General features: G+C 42.6%; 1 protein-coding gene across 7 annotated transcripts in view; it reads left to right on the plus strand.

The window, feature by feature from the left end:
• Positions 1-22,321, plus strand: part of DNM3 (dynamin 3) — a 425,435-nt gene that overhangs the window by 92,925 nt on the left and 310,189 nt on the right. For all 7 annotated transcript variants that reach the window (XM_019647999.1, XM_019648023.1, XM_019648033.1 and 4 more), the window contains exons 3-4: positions 10,180-10,329; positions 11,538-11,741. In XM_019647999.1, coding sequence (XP_019503544.1) covers positions 10,180-10,329; positions 11,538-11,741 — 354 coding nt within the window. The remainder of the gene's footprint in view (positions 1-10,179; positions 10,330-11,537; positions 11,742-22,321) is intronic.

A 22,321-nucleotide genomic window follows, 5' to 3' on the forward strand; every position in this document is an offset into this window, starting at 1 on the left:
TAAATTAATCTGTAGAAATTCACAAGCTGATTCTAAAATTCACAGGAAATGCCCAGAAGAGCCAAAACAACTTTAAGAAATAACAACCAAGTTGGAAAATGCACACTACCTGATTTTAACACTGAATATAAAGTTATAATAATCAAGATAGTGTGGCATTGGCATAAAGATAGACAAATAGACCAGTGGGACATAATAGAGTTAAAAAATGGACCCATAGATAGATGATTTGTTGATAAAGGTGAAAGGCAATTTAGTGAAAAGGGCAATATTTTCAACAAATGTTACTGGAAAAATTAAATGTTTATATGTAAAAAGTGAACTTCTATTCATATCTTTCATCATATACAAAACTTAAGTTGGTTCTGTTTCCAGCTGATAATGACCTTCAGCAGTTTGTCACTAGGACAGTTGAGGAGCTTACCAAATAGACTAAGATCTTGTTAAACTATTTAGATGGAATAGTGTTGCTGACAAATTGTACATAAAAGCACATACTGATAGAAAAGTTCTTTTTGGTCAAGCAGTTAAGGTATTATGATGTATTCAGAAATGTGTCTTGTAGCTCTGATGGTTTCTTTGAGAACATTTTTTTGGGGGATGGGGATTACATGTTTATATACTTGTAGTTCTGATATGATTACTAATTAAATCTCTTTTCTAAACGTCATTCTTTATGCATAAGATTCTGTTGGCAAATAGTATTTTCATTTTGCAAATCTTAGACTTTCTATTGTATATTGTTGGGTTGAAATCTGATGACTAGACTTTATCATGAAAATTCAAGTAATTTTGCTTTTGATTACTCCAGACTTTTTACTTGGCAGATCACCTTATTTTTTGTCTTGTTAAAGAAGAAATGACATTAAATCATTTGTTATTTCTGAATTTGTACATTCAGTTAATGTACTCAAGTGATGTTGTAATAACTCAGTTATTCAAAAACCTCTTTTTTATTTTCAGTTTCTAAACTTAGTTGATTATCAGGAGGAAGCACATAGAGGCTTGGGGAGCCAAAATTAATATTATGGAGCCTGTGATCTAAAACTCATGCGTTGCTGGGCTGTGGCCTCACTCTGGGGTTTTCCAGGCCTGTTTTAGACTCAGACCATACACACTGGGTTATTGGACTTTTTAGTCTAGACTAAAATATAAAGCTACAAGTTAAAATAGGAATATGGCTGGAAAACAGCAAGAAATGGCAGCCGTAAACCTCATAGCAAGGGAAGAGATGCAAGGAACAGAAGCATAGGAAAGATACAACCATCTTTAAGTAAACAAAGTAACATAGCAAAAATCATTGCAGTAATACCAAACATTGAAATTACATATAGCACATTGTTTAAGGGTATAGGCAACTAAATAATACATACTCCATTTCCCATAATGAAATTTCCCATTTCCATAAATCCCAATAGCCGTCTGTCAGGACTGACCTTGCCCTTTCCACAGCTTTTAACAGCATCGATGACTTTCCCTGTTGAGGCACACTCTGTCCTTTTGGCTCTCATGGTGCCAGGTTCTCCTGGTTTGCCCTCTAGCTCTGGCCTGTCTTTCTGTCTCTTTTGCTGATGCTTTATCTCTTTCTTGGCCTTTGAAATTTGCACCTACCCAAGGCTTTCTTCTGTGTCATTTCATGTTCCCCCTTAGACATTCTCTTCTATACCATGACCTCAGTTACAACTTCCGCACCTGTGACTCTCCCACGTATAACTCCTGGGCTAGACTCTAGACTCATATTTCCAACAGACTGCTTGGAATGCTCCTTCCAAGGGTATTTCAAACTCAATATGCAAAAGCTCTGTTTATGATGGTTTTCTCCTCAAACCCGCAAACTTTAAACGTCCTCCAGGGTTTATTTGTTGAATCACTCACTTATTTACGCATTCATTTATTTGTTCTTTGATTCAACAAATATACACCGAGTGCCTAATAGATGCAATTCATTGTGTTAGGCACTGGGAGTACAGCAGGTAGTGGTCCTGGTTCTCCCGGAGCTTATATTCCAGTGGGTGGAGATGGGCCATAGAAAACAAACGGAAAATCTTAAGGTAGTGATTATGAGCACTGAAGAAAATTAATTGGATAAAGTGATAGAATGCGACTGGGCCGTTACCTTTCTTTGCCTGGCAAGGAAGCCTCTCTAAAGAAATACAGCAAAAACTTAGATTGCAAGTAACGTCGTCTGCGAGCGTTCCGCAAGACGAGCAAACATTTCAAATACATTTTAACGTGGTACACGAGCGATGTCTTGCAATACGAGTAGTTTGTTTCCGGAACGAATTATGCTCGCAAACCAAGGCATGACTGTTTTGAACGAGAAGTAAATGGCAGGAAAGAGCCACACAGGCAGAGGTCTGGGGGAGGGCACTCCAGGTGAGCAGCAGCAGGTAGAGAGGCCCAGAGGTGGGGCAGCCTTGGCGTGCTTGAGGAGCTACAAAAGCTGAACTGATCTGAGATGGACAGAGGTAGACAGCGGTCAGGTGGCCCAGGACTTTGGAGGCCAGGGTGAGGAGTTTGGATTTTTCTTAGTGTGCTGGAAAACCAATATAAGCTTTTAAAAAAAAGGTGAGACATGATGTGATCTGTGTTTTAGAAAGATCTCTCCAGGTGCTGGGTGTAGGATGGGTTCAGTGGAGCAAGGGTAGAATCCGGAAGGCCGGGTGGGGTGCTTTTATGGTAGGTGCGTCCGGAAGAGCAAGTACTGGCTTAGACGGAGGATGGCCACAGCAGAAGCAGTGAGAGCTGAGGAACAGAAGGGTGCAAAGACGGGGCTGGCTTTTGTTTGGTGTGAGCTCCTGACCCAATGATCGTATCAATAGTTGAGGTATGGAAGACGGGGAGGAGGAGTGGGTATGGGTGTTGGGAGGGGAGGAGAGTGGGGATTGAAAAGTTTGGTTTGGGACATGCTAATTTTGAGATCTCTATTAGACATCCAAGTAGAAATGTCCATTAAGTAGTAGAATGAGATATAATTGTCTAAGTCTGGAGTTCAGGGGGGAGATGAATGCTTGAGGCATGGTTTTGGGGGAGATACATAATTTTTTAAAGGCCAATAGATTAGATGCAATCAACTAGAGAAAGGATGGAGATGACAGAGGAGAAAGGTGGGTCTAGAAGGAAGTCTAGTGGCGCTCTGATAAGTGTGGAAGAGAAGAGAAGCTACGGTGAGGAAAGGGCGTGGAGACGGAGCCGTCAGGGAGGAGGGAGGAAAATCAGGCAAGCTGGAATAACGGGTGGGAGTCAGCAGAAAATGGTTCCAGGAAGAGGAGAAAAATCATGTCAGACGCTGCTGAGACTTGGAATAATTATCCAGTGGCAGTGTGGGGCCAAGCGCTTGACCACCTTCTCATTGGGTTTCAGCATTTGGAATATAGTTTATCTCTTGATTGTGTTTTACATGGAAGCTATGTGAGTGTGAAATAGAGTTGTTTTTTGTTATACTCGTCGAGCTCCTTTGAGAAAAAATATGGGACTCAGTTGAGCTCTGTAGGTGTTATCGTTGCTGATTCTCTGGTATTTTGGATACTGGTCGTGGAATGTTCCATCCAGACCCCTCATCGCTGGGGGGATATCTGTCAAATGCTGGCCCTGTTCTCATGTGCCAGCACCACTCACCATCTGGGGCCACGGAACCGTCACATGTAGGCTCAGCCTCCTCCAGGCTCTAGAACCAGCCCAGCGGTTAAGGAAGGAGGCTGAAGGCCATTGCTGAGCAGTGAGCGTCCAGGCAGCACTGATAGGACTCACCCTGAGTTCCCTGCAAGTGGCTTTGGCTTCGTGTGCCATGAAAGGGGCTTTACCTTCCAGTCTGCGACTGAGTTCGCATCGTGGTTCTCTGCCTGCTACCTCCTGGCTCACGTGGGTCTGAAGTTATGTTTTGATCTCTTCTCCTGCCTGGGAGGCCCAGAGCCCTGATCCTAAGCCCTCGTCTCTGATAGTGGCCTGGCATCTGCCCTTTGTCTGCCACGAAACCCCGGCCCTCCTCACGCCCACCCCACCCCATTGTCCTCAGTCCTCCTTCTGAGTCCTGTACCTTTCGGCCACTGCTGGGCTCCCGCCCTCAGGCTGTTTGTCTTTGGTTGTCCCCACTTTTTCTGACTGCTAGACTTTCCCTGTTTCCCTTAGTGACGCAGTTGAGTTCTGCTTCTTACCTGGGACCATCCATATAATGCAATCTACCTCACCCCGTTGCTTACTCAACCACCATTCTAGGATCTTGTCTTCAATTTGGAAGGACCCGAAGGCTCCATGGAACCAATTTTTTCCCCCCCTTTCAAGATGGTATTGCTCAGTGGCAGGTAAAGTGGACTGCTTTAAAGAAGGAGGAAACCTACAACTGTTCTTTAATATGGTAGACATCAGGGAGACACAGTTGGGTGAAATGTAGCCTCTGCCCGTGAGGAAGTATGTTCGTCAACGTAGTCATACCTGGATGGTCTTTCAGCCGATTCAGCGCGTTGCACTGAAAACGGTTCTGTGTATGTAGCCCATGCATTCTATTTTCACTGCGAGCCCTGTGCTCACAAAACATTGCTATGAAAACATTTCAGAAATAAGACTGCAGCCAAAGTATTGAGGACCCCAATTCTTGGAATAAAAACTGGCAAGAGGTTACATGTATGTGATCCATAATTATTCTTTTCTACTTAACCGGGATTAATTGAAACATACGTACATTTTTGCTCATGGAAGGGGCATATTGGAAATATTTAAATTCTTATGGTCACGCTGTGCTTTTTCACAGATGATTGGAACACTGCCCAGGTATAAACCATATTATCCGTCCCACAAACAATTTGTCAGCTGTTTAACCCAGCGAAATTTATTTTTCATGATCAGTAGAAATGACAGTGCTAAAATGTTTTACAGGGAAATAAAAATAAAATAGAGTGATAGCTCTGATTTTTAAATATCCCCCCAATCATTCTTCAATATAAAATATATATCTAATCTTTGCTTCAAATGTAGGTTATTTTTAACATTGAGGAAACAGGAAAGATTTTTAAAACTGGGAGTCTTATTTTGTGAAACTGAAAATGTACATGAATTTCCAGGTTGTAGTGACACACAGTAGAATTTCATGGATGTCTGATCCGTGTGCTTGTGTGCACACAGGCCTCATCCTTTATGTGAACTTGTGCCCAAGGAATTTCATCACTATTCAGCTTGATCCCAAGGCGGAAGCCTGGAATTGTATGAGAAAGAGATCATTTCATGCGCCCAACTTCCAAGCATTTACAATAGAAAGAAAGGAACACTGAGAGCATGCCAAGAAACCTTCTGCCACTGGGAACTACCTTTCTATGAGAAAGAACACACATATCTTAGAGCCATAGGTGAGAGTTGTTAGACCTTCAGACATGCTAGTTTGCCATCATATGGAAGTCTCAGAAGACACACCTTTATTAGCTCTTTAAAAGTCTAGCTATTGATGATCTAGTTCAGCCTGTTCTGAAGGATGAATGATTTCCCAGGAGGCTCTTTGGGATCCATAGAAAAGGGATTTTGTATGTTCTACCAATTTCACTGCGGTGGGGGGCTGGGGTGTTCCCCTCACCAACAAGCAATTCTTAGACACAAACTGGGCGTCCCGCAATGCAACTCAATTCTGACATGATTTATTCATAGGCAGCGTAAGATTCCACAGGCTGAGGGCTCAGTCCTACAAGACTGCCCTGCTTCCTCCCTGCCCACGACCTCAGCCACCAGTCACGGACTGACTGGCTGCAAATTGGAGGTTTCAGCTGACCCCCTTCCAACTCAGGATGCCAATTGCAAGTCCAGTTTGTCACCTGTACTTCTGACCAACTCGCTATAAATCAGAGGCCCCCATGACTTCCTCCTTAGGTTCCATTCATTTGCTAAAGTAGTTCACAGAACTCAGAGAGACATCAATGTATTATAAAAGGATACAACGCAGGAACAGCCAGATGAAAGAGATGCACAGGGCAAGGTTATGCACAAAGCTTCCATGTCTTCCCTTCGCATGCCAGTCTCCCTAAATCTCCGTGTCTTCACCAACCCGGAAACTCTCCAAACTCCGTCCTTTGGAGTTTTTATGGAGGCTTCATTGTGAGGCATGGTTGGTTAAGTCATTGGCCATTGGCGGTTGAACGCAATCCCTACCCCCTTTCCCCTCCCTGGAGATGGGGTGGTGGTGGGAGGGGACTGAAAGTTCCCCTAATCACCAGGTTGGTTTTCCTGGCAACCAGCCCTCAACCTTAGGTGCTTTCCAAAAGTTACCTTATTCGTGTAACAAAAGACCATTATCTCTCTCATCACTTAGGAAATTCCAAGGATTTTAGGAGCTCTGTGCCAGAAACTGGGAGGAAGGCCAAAAACCTGTTTGTTATTATAAACCCCAATTAGCTCTGATATGCTGGGCAGGTTTGAGTCCTGGTGATGGACGTAGAATAGACCCAACTTGACATCCCACTACCGTTACTCTTAGGTCATTCATGTAGGATCACTCTATGAGAGAGAGAGAGAGAGAGAGAGAGAGAGAGAGAGAGAGAGAGAGAGAGAAGAGAGAGAGAGAGAAGAGAGAGAGAGTTTTGTGGTAGGAATAATAGTATTTATAGGGTTTAACCAGTGAGAATAGATACAGAAATGTTTTTTTTAAACATAAAATGACTTTAGATAACTGTGATACATCCCTACTTTCACCTGATGAATTTCACATGCTCCCGCTAACATCTGTTCTATCCGTTGTCTCATCAGTACTCACTGTCTTGTTTCCTTCCTGTTCTCTGCATTAACTGGCACATTCCTTTCTAATGCCTCCTATCCTGTCTTCCTTAAGACATCGCTTCGCACGCGCCCCTTCTCATTTCTGCATCACCTTTCCCTTAATACTGGATTCATACCACCAGCCTATGAACATGCTGCTGTTAGTTTGCCCATCTTCAGGAAACCCTCTGATGACTTCACGTCCGTCTCCAGCTGCCTTCTCACTTCTTTCCTCTCCTTTCCAAGGAAACTCCTTGAAAGAATTGTCTGTAATGAGCCTCCACGTCCTCTTCTCCCATTCGCCCTTAAATCTATTCCATGCAGGCTGTCATCCACCCCACTCCACTGTAACCGCTCTTGGCAACTCCCGGAGGACCCTCGAGTTGCCTAATGCTGCGCTCCATTCTCAGTTCCATCTTACCTGCCATGTTGGCAGTATCGGAGGGAGTAGCGCCCTGCTGGCTTTGGGCCGCCCCGCTCCCTTGGTTTTTCTCCTGTCTTGTTGACCTGCTCAACTTCCAGCGAGGCGCCTCGCCTCTGAACATGAGGAAACCCAGGCCCTAGTGCTGCGACCTCGTCCCCGCCTCACTCTCTCACTCAGTGACCTCATCCGCCTGCCTGCCTTTAATGAGTTCCAAATATATGTCTCTAGCTTAGACTGCTCCCTAGATGAAAGACTCTCACATATCCAGCCCCGAAGGCATTTTTGTGCTAATTAGAAAAAGCTGCCCTTTTCCTCAAGCGCTTGACTGCCATCTTCTGGAAAAATTTCAGAATAAACACACACCTGTCAGATGACTACACACGTGAATGGCGTCTGGTACAGCTGTGTGACCTCAGCCGTTAGCAGCCGTTCTGTGGGTCCACTTGGTGGGGGTGTTGTAGGCGTGACAAGCTGAATGGGTCCCAAGCCCAAGTCCCGCATCTCAACCCCCATCCCTCCAACCCCTTCCTTCCAGTCTTTCCTGTTTTCAAATCCTTCTCCTTGCTGAGGTCAGGCTCCTTGAAGTTATCCTGATTTCTCTCTTTCTCCCATCCCCGCCTTTCATCCATCAGCAAATCCTGTTGGCTTTTTTTCCAAAACACATTCGAATTTAACCACATCTCACCACCCCCACTGCTGCCACCCTGGTCCAGGCCCCATCATCTCTCACCTCTGTTATCCCAATAGCCAGCGTCCTCTCTTGCTGCTGTTCCCAATACAGCAACCACGGTTATTTATTGTAACCCTAGGTCACATCATGGTTCCCCTCTACTCCATCCTCCAACTGGCCTACCATTTACTCAGAGTTAAAAATCAAAGTCCCTGATGTGGCCCGCAGCCCCCACACGACCGAGGCCTGTAGCACAGGTGGAACCTCACGTCCCCCCTCCCCCTTTGGGGTGCTCTGTGCTCCTGGCACGCTGGCTCCACTCCGCCCAGCTCGCCAAGCTCACGTCTGCTTCAGGCACTCTGCCGGGTGCTCTTACATAAAGCATCCGTGCTCCCGCCCTTCCTGAGTTTTGGCTCGAATGTCACTTTAGAGTATCAGAGAAGCCCGTCTCAACCAAACTCTGTAACCGAGTACCCCCCACCCCCAGCATTTAATATCCTCTTCACTGCATTTTCCTCCATAGCACCTGTCGCCTGGCATCCACGCATTGTTTACTGTCTCTTCACACTAGAATTTAAGCTTCATGAGGCTAGAGACTTATTCCCCCCCCCCTCTGCTGCAGCCCCAATTTCTAAAGCTGCCTGGCAACTAGGAGCTCAGTAAATATTAGTTGAATAAATATATGAACACAGACATCCCTACATCTGTCTGTATTCCTAAGGACCCTCCCTATCCTTGAAAAGACACAAAGGTTTGAGATGGTTCTGCGCAATGTTGCACTCTCGATTCCAAGATAAAAGCATTTTCTGGGGTCCAGGAATGAAATGAAATCTCACTGGAAAACGACATTGATTTTACAACCTTGTTGAAGGGTGTGTTTCCAACGGAGAAAGCAACTAGGCGCCATCTAGTGGCGGCAAGAGATGGGCACAGTTGTGTTCCTCGAATTATTGATTGAAATGGAATCCCTGATCCAGACGCTTATTAAGTCTGTGAAAGTAATAATTATGATATAGGCCTAAGTCCTCAAGTATGCATTTTCACAGAACATACCGAGTCAAAAGGTACAATTCCATTTCCTCGAAACGATTGATGACTCGTTGTTACTTATAATAACTTTTTTCTGTGATTTGACATCTTTTGTTCCTCTTTATTTTTCTTCCTATTTTATCCTCTAACTTATCTTTGAGCTCTTATGTTCACATGGCCCTGACCTGCCCATTGGGTGGGTGAACACAGGCTCTCTCTCCTGAGAATTTACAGTCTACTAAAACAGCACTGTGAGGGTAAACGTGGGAAAGAAGGATCGGGCCAGATGACAGGAGCAGTCATCTCTTGAGACCAGACTTCTGAAGCTGTGGAAACTGTGCTGTTGTGAACACTCCCGCCCTTGATGAATGCGCTCCCAGAGTCTCAGCGCGCCCTTTTCCAGGGCGTGCAATTCTTCGGCTGGTTATTAGAGAAACTGAAACCTTTGTGAAGTCTGGTTCCCTTGATAAAATTATAATAAATTCTTTAGGCCCAGTGGTATCAGCTTCCTTTTGGAGTTGTGTTGTTTATCATGCACCTGACATCTCTGGACGAAGGTATAGAAATTGATAGGTACAACAGGTGATAGGGTGCTACTGAAATTTAATAATGAATTTGCTGCTTCTATAGTTATATAGTTATTTTAGACTTTTTCCTTCTGCCTACAGATACCGATATATATTATATGTGTGTGTGTGTGTGTGTGTTTTTGCAGGTAAAACTTTTCTTTGATGTAATACTTTTTTTCTTAAGACAATATCTTTTTAATTTCAGCAGTCACTGTGATATTTTGAACAGTATATGGTAAAACTAAGATAGTTCATACAAGTATTTGTTTTTAAAGAATTAAGCCAACTTTGTTTCTCAATCTTCTTGCCTTCTGAAGCTGTATTGATATGACTTAGCACTTCATCATAATAAAATGGTGCTATTGAACAAGGGCATGCTAATAGGATTAGTAGATAGACTTTGTGTGTGCCCTATATCTAATTTCTTTGACAATCAGATGCTGTTGTATGGTTTATCATTTTTACCAAAATTCTCTTTAAATTACTTAATAGTCTACTCTAGATGATTTAATTACTGCTTGTAGTACTTCATTGCTTGTCTGAAAATTAGCAAACTTCGCATTATTAGCATTTGTACTATGTTTACTATTTCTAAAGTATTAGCTGTACTTCTCAGTAACTGCTATCTTTGTTCCTTTGGTTAGTTTAAGAGAAGATTGGATAGTATGACTTTGTAATTAAAGAAATGTTTTTTTCCCCTTGTAATTATAGCAAAAGTATGTGAATTTTAGGCTGTCTTAATTTGTCTTTTGTAGAATATGCTGAATTTCTACATTGCAAAGGAAAGAAATTCACGGATTTTGAGGAAGTTCGCTATGAGATTGAAGCAGAAACAGATCGAGTGACCGGGATGAATAAAGGCATTTCCTCCTTACCCATTAATTTACGAGTCTATTCCCCGCATGGTAAGTGAAATAGCAAAATTCCAAATTCTTGTCCTCAAAAATTTTTACCTCATAATTAATATGCATTATTTGTGTGGAAGATGGTTTGTTCTCTCAAAAAGTACCAGGTTTCTATGGAAACTGCCATAAATGGTCTGGCCCAAAGAGCTCATGTATTTATGGGGAGGCAGACGGAGGTGATGTTTTAAAAGACGAGAATTGGATAAGTCATTAAACAGTTTTTTTTAATGTTTCTTTTAAACTTCTAGTATTCCAAAGAGGTATGCATGAAAACCTCCTTTTTTTTTTTTTTTACTATCTTCAGTTTCTGCCAAAATCTTAGAGGTGCACGGGACTAGGGCTGAGTCTTTTCCTATTGGATTTTCTGGCCCTGTTCACTCTTGTCCTGAGGAATCAACTGTGATTTGTTTTCCAGACTATCAGGCAGCAACGTATAGCTTAGATGACCAGTTCGTGGCGTGTGATATGGAATAGCCTCTATTCTAACTAAATTTTTAGTGAGGCAGATTTTAATCTGTAATCTTCTATCCAGCCCTGTTGCTTTTGAAATGGAGCATGAGTGACAGACACAAGCTCAGGTATGATGTCCCAGGAAGCCTTGGTGTCACCACTGTTGTGTGCAGGGAAGACAAAATCCAGGTCGTGGCTGGAGCCACCAGTCAGGGTAGTTTCCTGCTCTCCTGAGTGGTGCTCCCTGAGTCTGGCTGTGTGGCCCGGACAGTAACCTCACTGGATGGCTCACAAGCTTCCTATAGGCTAAGGGGCTAACCCTCTGTGAATACCACAGGATGCTCTTGAAAGGAAGGACAAATCCCACCCTGAGAACTTTTATACCGTTTGAAGGCAGCGCACTGCGCAAGACTGGCAGGCAGTGTACGCACGTGTTGCTCAGTGTTTTGGTTATCACCCCCTTGTTCTGGATGTGACAGCTCTCTGAGGAGACTTTTAGGTGTGCAAGTCAGTGCCTTTCAAATTCTGTTAAAATGATCGCTTGGCAGAGCACAGCATATCTTAAAAACAGAGAAAACTCGCAAAGCCATTTTGTTGTCTGTGCTTTTCATGCTACGTACACGAGTTGGGGTTATTCCGACGCACAGTAACGTAAAGCCGAGCTTGTTTTATTTCCACTCGCGCATCAGATGGTTCTGCGTTGTCCATCTCTTTTAGCACTCGGGCTGCACGTAAACGACTTCTTTTCTTTTCCACAGTGTTGAACCTGACCCTGATCGACCTACCTGGAATTACTAAAGTGCCCGTCGGGGATCAGCCCGCAGATATCGAGCATCAGATCCGAGAAATGATCATGCAGTTCATCTCGCGGGAGAACTGCCTGATTTTGGCCGTGACCCCAGCTAACACCGACCTGGCAAACTCAGATGCGCTGAAGCTCGCTAAAGATGTTGATCCTCAAGGTGAGTGGCTGGCCCGTCGGCTGAGAGGGAATTCGCTGAAGATGTCAAGGTGACACAAATCCTCATAACTTAAATTCCTTATTAATTAAACTAGCCATTGTTAATATTGTCAGAGCTTTTGTATGGAAGACGCTGAAAGAAAAATACCTAGGGAATATAGTCTAAAGCTGTGGAAATAAATATAAGATTAACTGAGGTCTAAGAAAATAGATGTTTTCTAATCTTCGTGAACTACTTATTTTAAAAAGCCAATACAATAAACTTCTGTTACAAAATTCAGACAGTCCCCTTAGTTATTATAGGAGTTACTGGCATATACTCCTAATTAAAAAAAAAAAATCTTTGTTTTGTTTCTTTAAAACAGGAAGTTCTTTGAATGCATGTAAGATATTATTTAGCTTAAAATTATTTGACATAAATATATATTATAAAAGCAGGGATTTATCTGTTATTGGCATTTTAGAATCCAGAAAAGTCTTTTATTTATGCTGGTTTGATTTTTTTTTTTCTTTCTCTGAGCTGAGCAATAACAATTTATCTTCAGAGACCCCAGCGATGGGTCTTCGTGTGTGTCTGTTTAAAGAATTATGGAACGGTACTCAGTTGTATGTCCTTTCAATATGGGGATGCATGTTCCCAATGCTAGGAATTCTTATTTTTTGTTATTTAATGGCCCCCATTTTCTCTGTTCTCTTTATCTGGAATTCTTCTTATTAGCATGTTAGAATCCCTGGATTAATCCTTTTTTTTTTTTTTAAGATTTTTATTGGGGAATTGGGGGGATGGGAACAGTGCTGGGGAATTGGGGGAAGGGGAACAGAAAAGTTGTAGAGGGCAGTGTCACTGGCCCTCATTTGTGGGATCCGAACCGGGGCCCTCTGGCGTCCCAAGCCAGCTCTTAACCAACGCGCCACTCGGCCGGCCCAATCCTTATTTTTTTCATCATCTGTTTCTCTGCCTCTTTATCCTACTTTTTTCAGGATGTACTCAACTTTATCTTCAGCTTCTCTCTAATAAAATTTTCATGTCTGATTTCGTTTAAAAAGTTCCACCAGCATTTTCCTGTTTTGTGAATTTTTTTTTTTTTAAATACCTTCGGCTCTTGGTTTCTCATGCAATGTCCTCTCTAAGGATTTTAATGAGACCTTTTTGAGGTTTCCTTTTGTAATCTACAGCGTCTCTGAGTTCACTTTCTCTGGTTGTTTGGTCATTGTCTTCGATCTCAGAGACCTTTTTCTGATGATGGGTGATCTTTTGCTGCTCATTCAGAGGTAAGAGCTGAGCACTAAAAAGCTGATGGAAATGCTGAATGTGCCTGAATGGGATTCACTGACTAATGGGCTTTACCTTGGGGTGACTGGGCTGGCTGCTAGCTTTCACTGTGACTGTGGGATACTGGGTTTTCAAGGCTAAGGGGAGGGGAATGTGAACAGGGCAAGTTCAGACACCACAGATTCCACCTTCTGTACTGAGAGTCAGCCACTGTTGTTGAATAAACACCCCTTAGTTGCAAGCCTTTGGTTAATTTCCAGAGTCCTGAAGAAGTTAATTTTTGCCAGCGTTCTTGCTGCTTTTATGGAGGCCTGGCCTTGATAGCAGTGCGTCTTCCACCATGTCTTATTCTAGTCCGTTATGCCTCATTTCGATTGTGTGTAACTTTAATAATCAGGACATGTTCCCATACAAGACACTTGAATTGGGATCACGAGGGAAATATGACGGTGGCGTCTATTAGTCTTCGTGATTGCTTTGGCTTCTCATGCCAGTGGCTTCTTCTCACTGCTGCATGTGTATCTTTCCTGAAGTTGGACCCTTGCCTTAAGACGATGACCTGTTTAGGTAACAGAGGACCATTTTTTATTCAAGGTATCTGAATTATAATCTAATCCATCAAGGTGCACAATTAATTATATAGTTTCCTGAGAGGTGGTCTCTTTGAGGCCGTAGCTACCTTGTACTAAGTCAAAGCCATTTTCCCCTAAGCAGGACTTGGGTGTTTTTAAATATATACTTGGGAAGCAAGTTTCTGTTGGTAAGTTAAGATTAGCTTATTTGCATAATGATATTCAAAATGGAAGCTTTTACGAAATATTACTATAATCCTTGGAAATATCTATGTTTTATATGAAAACGCATTTAATGATGAGTTATTCTCCTCGTATATGTAGAATGTCACAAATTTGTGGCTAGACAAATTTGCATCATTTGTGAAAAATGTTTTTACTGACTAAATGAGAATTTTTAGTAAAACTTCAAGGGGAACGGCAATGCTATTTAACAGGTCAAACTCCCAGTCATCAGAATTATATAATGTTTGACATATATTTTTCCCCGTAGAGTGGTCTTAACTTTTTAATGTGCTCTTACATGCTTTGGTTTTAGTTTCACCAGAGTAATGTGACATTGATTGGGGTGAGGTCCTATTTTGGGGTGAGGAAGTTTATTTGGGCGCTGCCTGCAGCCACATAGTGCATTTGTGGTTGCCCCTTATCTACTTCATCAGACCACTCCTCAATTAATTGCTTTATTAAATGGTGTAGATTAAAGACCACAGGGTTTGGAAGCAGTTCTGTCACTTCCTGGTTGTATATCCTTGGGCAACTTATTGAACTTCATTGAACCTTATTACCTCATCTCTAAAATGAAATGAAATTATAATAAACCTTACCTCAGAAGGTTGCTATGATAATTAAGATAAATGCATCTGTGAAGATAATTCTACCTCTGAATGGCCAATGAAATGCTAGCAATTATTTTCCTCTCGAAAAGATTCAAAGGACACGTCTTGGTTCTTTTATTTATAGCCCATAATTTAGAGCAACAACAAACCTGTAAAATAATCAGTAATCCAAACTGCTGCCTATACTGATACGAATTAATGAGGCTTGATAACACTTAGAATTGTAATAGAACTATTTTGAATATTTTAGTAATGTGTCCTAAAAAATAGATAATTTCAGATTCACCTGCAAATTGCTAGGTAAACTGTAGGTGAAAGAAGACGTGAGCTCGATGGGGCGGGTTAGCGTGAGAAGAGGGCTCTCCTTGGCTTGGCCTGATGTGTGCCAGGCTTTGTGCCAGCGGCTGCCCATAGATTCAGCCTGGGAGTCTCAGCACAGTCTCCCCATGGAGACTGCATGGGTCCCTCTCGGGAGCACTTCCTCCAGCTCTTTAGAATTTCTACTCAGATCCATTAAGAACTCCGTCCTCGGCTTGTTAGTTCATTAACTTGTTGTTCGGCAGACATTTATGACGCCTCTACTGAGCCAGGCAAAGGGCTCATGTCCGTAGTGTCAGATCTATATGCTGGCTCACCTGGGAGGGCACTCGACTAGGTAGATGCTCAGTACGTAGTTCTGATTATTTTTGTGACTCCCCTTCCACTTTAAAAAATACACTCTGTGTTTTCACGGCACCTTCTCTTATACGTGAGATCATAGACGTCCCCACGGAAAGGCATCACAGAAGAGCTGCTTTATGAAATGAACATTTTCATATTTTAGGGGGTGTGATTTGGCGCACAGCATGTATTAATTCAAGTGAAATGAGTCGTGTAATAACACTGTGTCAGATGTTAGAACCACGCGTGTCCTGTTAGGTGGGTGGCAAGGCCCAGCTTAATACACAAGGCACTGAAGGAGGCTGTGGAACTTGTTCACGGCCAGAAGCTGGTACGTAGTAGAAGCATGACACGAGTGGACATGACGCCAGTAGGCCTAGTGGGCAGTCGTGTCTTCCAGCTTTCGCATACCAACTGTGTTTAAACGCTTTATTCAGGGATCATCACGAATGCACATTAGAATTTTATAAAATCGGAGTGAAAGCTGCTTAATGAAGTTTTGTGGTACTAAATGTGGCGAAACATTGTTAAAGTTATGTTGAATTAGGCTTGCCTTATAATTCTTTTGTTGTAAGGCAGAGATTTATTAGTCTATCTCTGTGTCAATCTAAGAAACAGGCCTTTGGACAAACTTAAAGACTGATCTTCTAGAACAAATCTTATAAATGCTGGAAGACGAATTGGTTTGGAGGGGTTCATGTGTATAGTCTCACGTGAATGCTTCTTCCTTGTTCCCCAAAAGCACTCAGTGAAAATGATCTCCAGCTGCTTTCAGGTGATTTTTCATTTTTTCACATCAGTTTTTAATGTGGTTGCAATTGCTTTAGCTAATTTTAAAAGACCATTTTGTTGCTTGTTTGTTCATTCAACAAATAGTTCATAAGCAATTACTATATGATAGGTAGACACCGTTGTGAGCATCATGAATACAATGGTGAACAAAGCAAAATGCATACGGCACTCATATTCTAATGAGGGAAACAGACAGATGACAGGGAAACAATTATTTTCATGTCAGGTTTGTATACTGTCAGGTAGTGACAGAAAACTAAAACAGGGTAAAGGAAGAAAGAGTGATTGAAATACTATTCTAGGTGGATGGCCTGTGGAACGGGCTTTGAGCAGAGAACTGCTCAATGAGGGACCGGGCCCTGTCCATTTCAGAGGTGGAACATTCTAGGCAACGGGGACAGCAAGCACCAAAGGACTAGGAGTGGAACTGACTTGACATGTTAGGAACAGAAAGGAGGCCATTGAGGGTGGAGCTCAGTGAGAGGAAGGCGGCAGCAGGTTCTGCCATCAGAGAGGTAGGCTGGCCCCACGTCCCCTGGGTCGTCTGGGTCATGACAAAGACTGTATTTTGTTCAGAGTGTGATGAGCAGCCACTGGCTTTGTGTGTAGAGAGACGAGATATGATTTATGTTTTCATAAGTCAGTCTGCCTGCTGGGGGATGAAAGGCCTGGAAGAGGAGCATGAGCAGAAACACAGGAGCAGTTAGATTGTTCCTTCACAGAAGTCCAGTGGGGAGCGGGGTGACGTGGAACGCGAGAGTAACGGCACAGAGGGAGACGCTGTCAGGATCAAGGTGCATTTCGAAAGTAGAGTTGACAGTTCACTGAAGGTTTGCTGTGCGTAAAGGAGAGAACTCAAGGGTGACGCCAAGGGTTTTAACTGAAGGAACAATATGCCAAGGCCTAACCTGCCCTCCCCATACCTGTGAGTGTGTTCTTATTTGGAAATCGGGTCTTTGCAGATGTAATTAAGAATCTGGAGATGAGATTATCCTGGTTTTAGGGTGGACCTCAAATCCAGTGAGCAGTCTTTGTTAGAGGAAAGAGAGGGAGATGAGATGTGCGAGGCAGACGCAGGGAAGGCCATGAGGACGGAGGGCAGAGGCTGGAGCTGTGCTGCCACCGCTGAGGGGCTGCAGGGCCCTCCAGCAGGTGCGGGAGGCCAGGAAGGTTCCTCCACTAAAGTCTTTTGAGGGCGTGATCGCAGCGCTGCTGACACCTCGAATTCTGACTTCTGGCCTCCAGAAGTGTGAAAAAATAAATTTCTGTTGTTTTAAGCCCCCAGTTGGTGGTAATTTGTTGTGACAGCCCTGGGGAAGTAATTCAGATGGTATCTCATTCCTCGGGACTAGCTGAGTTGAAATCATGTAGCAGATGAACACAGAGACGGGAAGGAGGACCGAGGAAACAGCCCCGGTGAATGGAAGGAGAAAAAGCAGAGGCCGCTGTGGAGTGGTAGAGAACCAAGCGGTCTTCCGGAAGCCATGCTTTGAAAAGAGGGTTCGAAGAAGGACATTGTGATCAGCTGTGTCAGATGCTGCTAAGAGATCAAGGAGGGGGATTTGGTAGGTCAAGGCCGAGTCTGCTGCTTGGACACAGAAATGGGGCACAGGAGTTGGGAATGAGGGGGAAGTGAGGCTGGGCTTACTTCGTAATGAAGTGGCACACCCACCCTAACGGCATAAAAGGCAGCGTTTCCATATTTTTGGCCCCTCTGTCTTGGCAATCTCCCCAGCCCTCACAGGCTCTGTTCAACTTCAGACTTAACGTGCTCCTTTGTGGGGAACCAGGGAGGCACCGGAAAGCAGCATGCATTCAATCACTTGTATTTTTAGCCCATGAATCCTTTCCACTGCTCGCTGGAAGATTTGGTAGTAAATTGAAGCAAAGCAGCCTTGAACTTGGTCTCAGTCATCCTTACCTCCAGTCTTTGTATCTAAACCTGACCATTATGTTCTCATCACCTCATGGAGATGAAGGTAGAGAGTTGACCCTTGGATTTGGCACATGAAAGTCATTGGTGACCTCAATAAGAAGGGTTTGGTAGGAAAGTCTTTCTAGAGAAGGTTCAAAAGACACTTAGATGTGAGGGAGTGGAAACAGAACATAGACCCCTCTGTCAAGTTTCACTATAGAGATAAAAAGAAAAATGGGATACTAGTGGTGTAAGATCAAGAGAATGTTTCTGAAAGATGGGAGCTATTATAGCACATTTGTGTGTTGATGAGAATGTTCCAGAAGGCAGATAAAATTGGGGATGAAGGACAGAGAACGGGTAAACGTAGGAGAAGCAGGGTGAAGCCTGGATAAGTAGAGGAGAAAAATCCCTGATGAACGGGAGTGGGGCTGTAATGAAGGGTGCCCGTGGGATTAGGAGAGAATGGGATTGTTTCTCCATTTTAACAATAGGAGAAGCAAAGGGTATGGATACAGATGGTGTTAGTTGGTTAAATTGATTTGTGGAGAGATAGCTTTTCTCATATTGAGCTTATTCATTATGGTGTAATACCCACCTGTCCTTCTAGGTTTTAATGGTCTTATAATAAAGACACCATGTTTACACTACTCTTTAATGTGACTAGAAGTGACACTGACATCCGTGTGTTTTACACATACTGCTCTACCTTAGCTGAGCAGTTCATCTTAAAGCGACGCTCACGTTTTCTGTATAGAAAGCAGAGGAGCCAGTCTCAGCGGTGGTATTGATTTATTACTTGAGCGTGAGTTCATTACCCATGAAGACTCTCATTGTGCCTTTTATCTCCTGGGCCCCGCCATATTTCAGCATCACCCATCAAGCTTGTCATCTACAGCAGAGGGCTGTTCAAAGGCCTCCCTGGGGAGGCACACGTGTCTGGATATTCCTTTCATGGTGATGTATTTCCCCGTAAATGAATTTCATATCTAACTCTAGCATGACCAGAGGTCTTCGTGGAGTATAAAAATCACTCCGAGAGCAGTGTTAGGCCTCTGGTGGGGAAGAGGACACCATTTTCTCTTGAGATGAAGTTCGTGAATGTACCACGAAGCTGGAGGCAGACTTCTCTGTTTATTTATGGAGGTGTGTTCCACCCACCTCCTCAAGCTTCTGGCTTTTGACAAGCCTCCCTTTTCAATCTGGAAAAAGTTAAATTCCATGGATAGTGTAAACCGATATTCACTGACCTCTGGCAGTATCCAGCAGACGCCCACTTTTCTGTCTGGTCACGCACATGATGGGGGTGCTGTAAAGTTAAACAGAAGCTTCCAGCATTAGGCATGACGTCAGCATGCAGCGTATGATGCATACATTTATAAGAAGCAAATGTAAGAGCACTCCATGGAGAAAACCTGTGTTCCAGGCAGTCTACCTGTCTCTGCAGCTGCTCTTTCCTTCCAATGGAATTCCCATCTTACCTTGAAATTCTTGGCTTAAACACTTGACCACATTAAAAAAGTTAATAGATGCTAAATTGTTGCATCGAGAGCCCACACTCTACCGGATAGAAATTGAATCCATGAATATGGGTGAAGATACCTTATACTTGAAGAAGAAATTAACTTAGCATATAGAAGCCATGTTTTGACTTCTTAACAGATTTTTTTTGGTGGGGAGCTTATTTCTAACATGAATGAGACTCAATTAGATTTTTTTTAATGGAGAAAGCGCTAAGAACAGAGGCTAAAACCAAACGGTTGGTGGTCTGAAAAATTTACATCAGCTCTGTTCAATCAATCATTCTTTTAAACTGAGCACCTACTATGTACACGTCTGCTCTAAAGCAAGCAGGGGCCACAGAAACACGTGACCTTACGATCCTGTGCGGTCAGAACTTTGATAGATGTGTGGAATACACCATCACAATATTATACTTTCAAGTCAAGGAATTACAGATGCACAGTTCACATTCATGATGATATTTTGCATTGTATGTACTTGAGTTTTAAGAGTTTCATGCATATGGAATCCAAGTATAACTGGTTTGTTAACTCTGATGTTAGAAATCAGCCCATTTGCATCTGTGGGTGGAGAAGAGCCTTGTGCCAGTCTAGAGGAAAGCTTCCATTCAAGCTTTTAAAATGTATGCTGAGCCTTAGAATTTAAAATTACACCTGGATTTATAGATGTCATATGTAAATCATTTTCTATTTATTCAGTTCTAAGAGTTGTTGACTCTTAGAATGGGAAACCTAACCAAAAAATTCATCTCATAGGCTTAACCAAACTTTTTTAGTTGCTAAGAGAGTAGATCATAAAAGTTCTCATTACAAGGAAAACTTTTTTAATAAAACTGTATACTCTTTGATATGATATTCTTATTGTGAAAGATAAAATGACCTTTATTGTGAAATTTACTGTGAAATAGAAGAAAGAGAATAAATTTAGAACATGAGTATGAATATATATATGAAAATAAGAATATATATATGAATTCTTTTTTAAAAATAGGAATGAAAAAGAAAAGTGTGAAGGCACTTTGCCAAAAGTGAATTTGCTATGAAAATGGAACTTGTTATATTTAAAAATTATTTATTTATTTGTTTCAGCTACAGTTGACATTCAATAATGGAACTCGTTATTGTCATCAAGATTTTATCAGTGTGAAAGGTCACTTAAAATGTGGATTATTAAAACTGACACGTTCATCCCTTTTGCCACTGGGGGTCACTATGAGGATGTTGCTTGAACATGCCTAAAATTTCCCGGAGTTGCTCTTTGTGGAGGCTGAATGTAGAAATTTGAATGTGGGAAGGAAATACTATTTATGAGTCTAAAAAATACGTAAGAAAACAATAAAACACCTTCTGTCTTTCTCTTAATTTAATTGCAAATTAGAGATATGAATCTTTTCTCGGGAATTCTCATTATATTAGTATAAAAATGGGTTGCATTGCTATTCAAGGTGGAAATATTTAATTTAAATGATTTTAGTATTAAAGAACAATTGTGCTCTTGTGTCTTTCTTCTTTCAAAATTCAAAGACAATTAAACACAATTAATAGTCACCTGTACAATTAAATCTTCCTCCTGACTTCTGATGTGACCATGAGCTTGAAACATTACCATTAGCCTAGCAGTGGCTCTTTAAAAAATTGCTATAGAAACATATTCTACAAGCCATCCCCAGAATGTCTATCCAAGCAGATCCATAAAGTTATTTTGTAGGCAGTTTATTTATATAAAATATGACCATTACAAAACCACAAACAAAACTCTTCTAAATTTCTGTAAGACTTTTATTTTCCCTGGCTGGCTTTAGGATCCTTTTATCCCTCCCTTCATCTCTTCTTCCTTCCTTCCTTCTTTCTTTCCTTCCTTCCTTCCTTCCTTCTTTCCTCCCTCCCTCCCTCCCTCCCTCCCGTCCTCCATCTCTCCCTCCTTTCTTTCTTTCCTTTTTCCTTCCTCTGTTCTTTCTCTCCAACATTTCTTGAGTGCTTGTTCATTACCTTGAGTAGAAGGAGAACTATTTCTTCCACTGAGACAAGAGTGAAATAAGAAAGCACATGCAGATAGCGCTTAATTTGTAGATATCTGGAGAGGCATTTGAAGAATTTATTGCCTGTTGACGTCAATTTTTCTCTCTAAGTTGGAAGCAAGGTTATCGACTGAGAAAAAAACTGGGAGTGGGGGCAGGGAGGGGGGGCGGAAAGGAGGACAGAAGAGAAGGGGGTTGTGTAAGATGTTTGAGGAGAAAGGTATTTCCAACAGCCGCTGTGGGACAGGGCGAAGGAGAAAGTGGGCCACGCTGAAGGACTCCACTGGGGCCAGAGCCCCTCTGTACCAAGCTCCAGGCTTGCTTGAGTCCCAGAAACTCTCAGCAGCTAGGGGGCTGGAGAGGCGAATAGTTAGGTTGCTTTAGAGTAAGGATTTTGCAGAATCTGTTGGATGGAAGACAAAGTGGGCAAAAGAGTTGAGGATATTGGAAAACGAATCCTTGGAAAGATGGGCTGTGAAATCCATGGAAGAAGGGAAGAAAATAAAGCCAGAAAGGACCTGTAAGTTTCGGGGGAAATGGGATGGCTCAGGGCTGGGGTCCTGGAGGAGTCGGAAGCATCGCATGCGTTATTCATACATAGTAGGAGAGCAAAGGGGTTGGAAGGAGAGGAGCTTGTGGCTACAGAGCAGAGGATGAGGGCTTATGATTTACAGCTGGAACGGGTCCAGGCTGTACATGTCCAGGATGTGGCCAAGGGAGGAAATGGCTAAAATGGCACGCAGGTGAAAGTCATTGAATAGAAGCAGTCAAGAGCAGGTGAAAGTCATTGAATAGACGCGGTCAAGAGCAGGTGAAAGTCATTGAATAGAAGCTGTCAAGGAACAGCACATCAGGAGAACTGGATACGTTGTCTCTGCATACATTGAAGCTCTCAGATAATGGAGTAACTAAAGGCAGTGAGGAATAGAAGGATGCTAAGCCCTGAGAGAGAGAGAGAGAGAGAGAGAGAGAGAGAGAGAGAGAGAGAGAGA

Source organism: Hipposideros armiger, unplaced genomic scaffold (assembly GCF_001890085.2).
Source record: "Hipposideros armiger isolate ML-2016 unplaced genomic scaffold, ASM189008v1 scaffold_6, whole genome shotgun sequence".
NCBI lineage: Eukaryota > Metazoa > Chordata > Mammalia > Chiroptera > Hipposideridae > Hipposideros > Hipposideros armiger.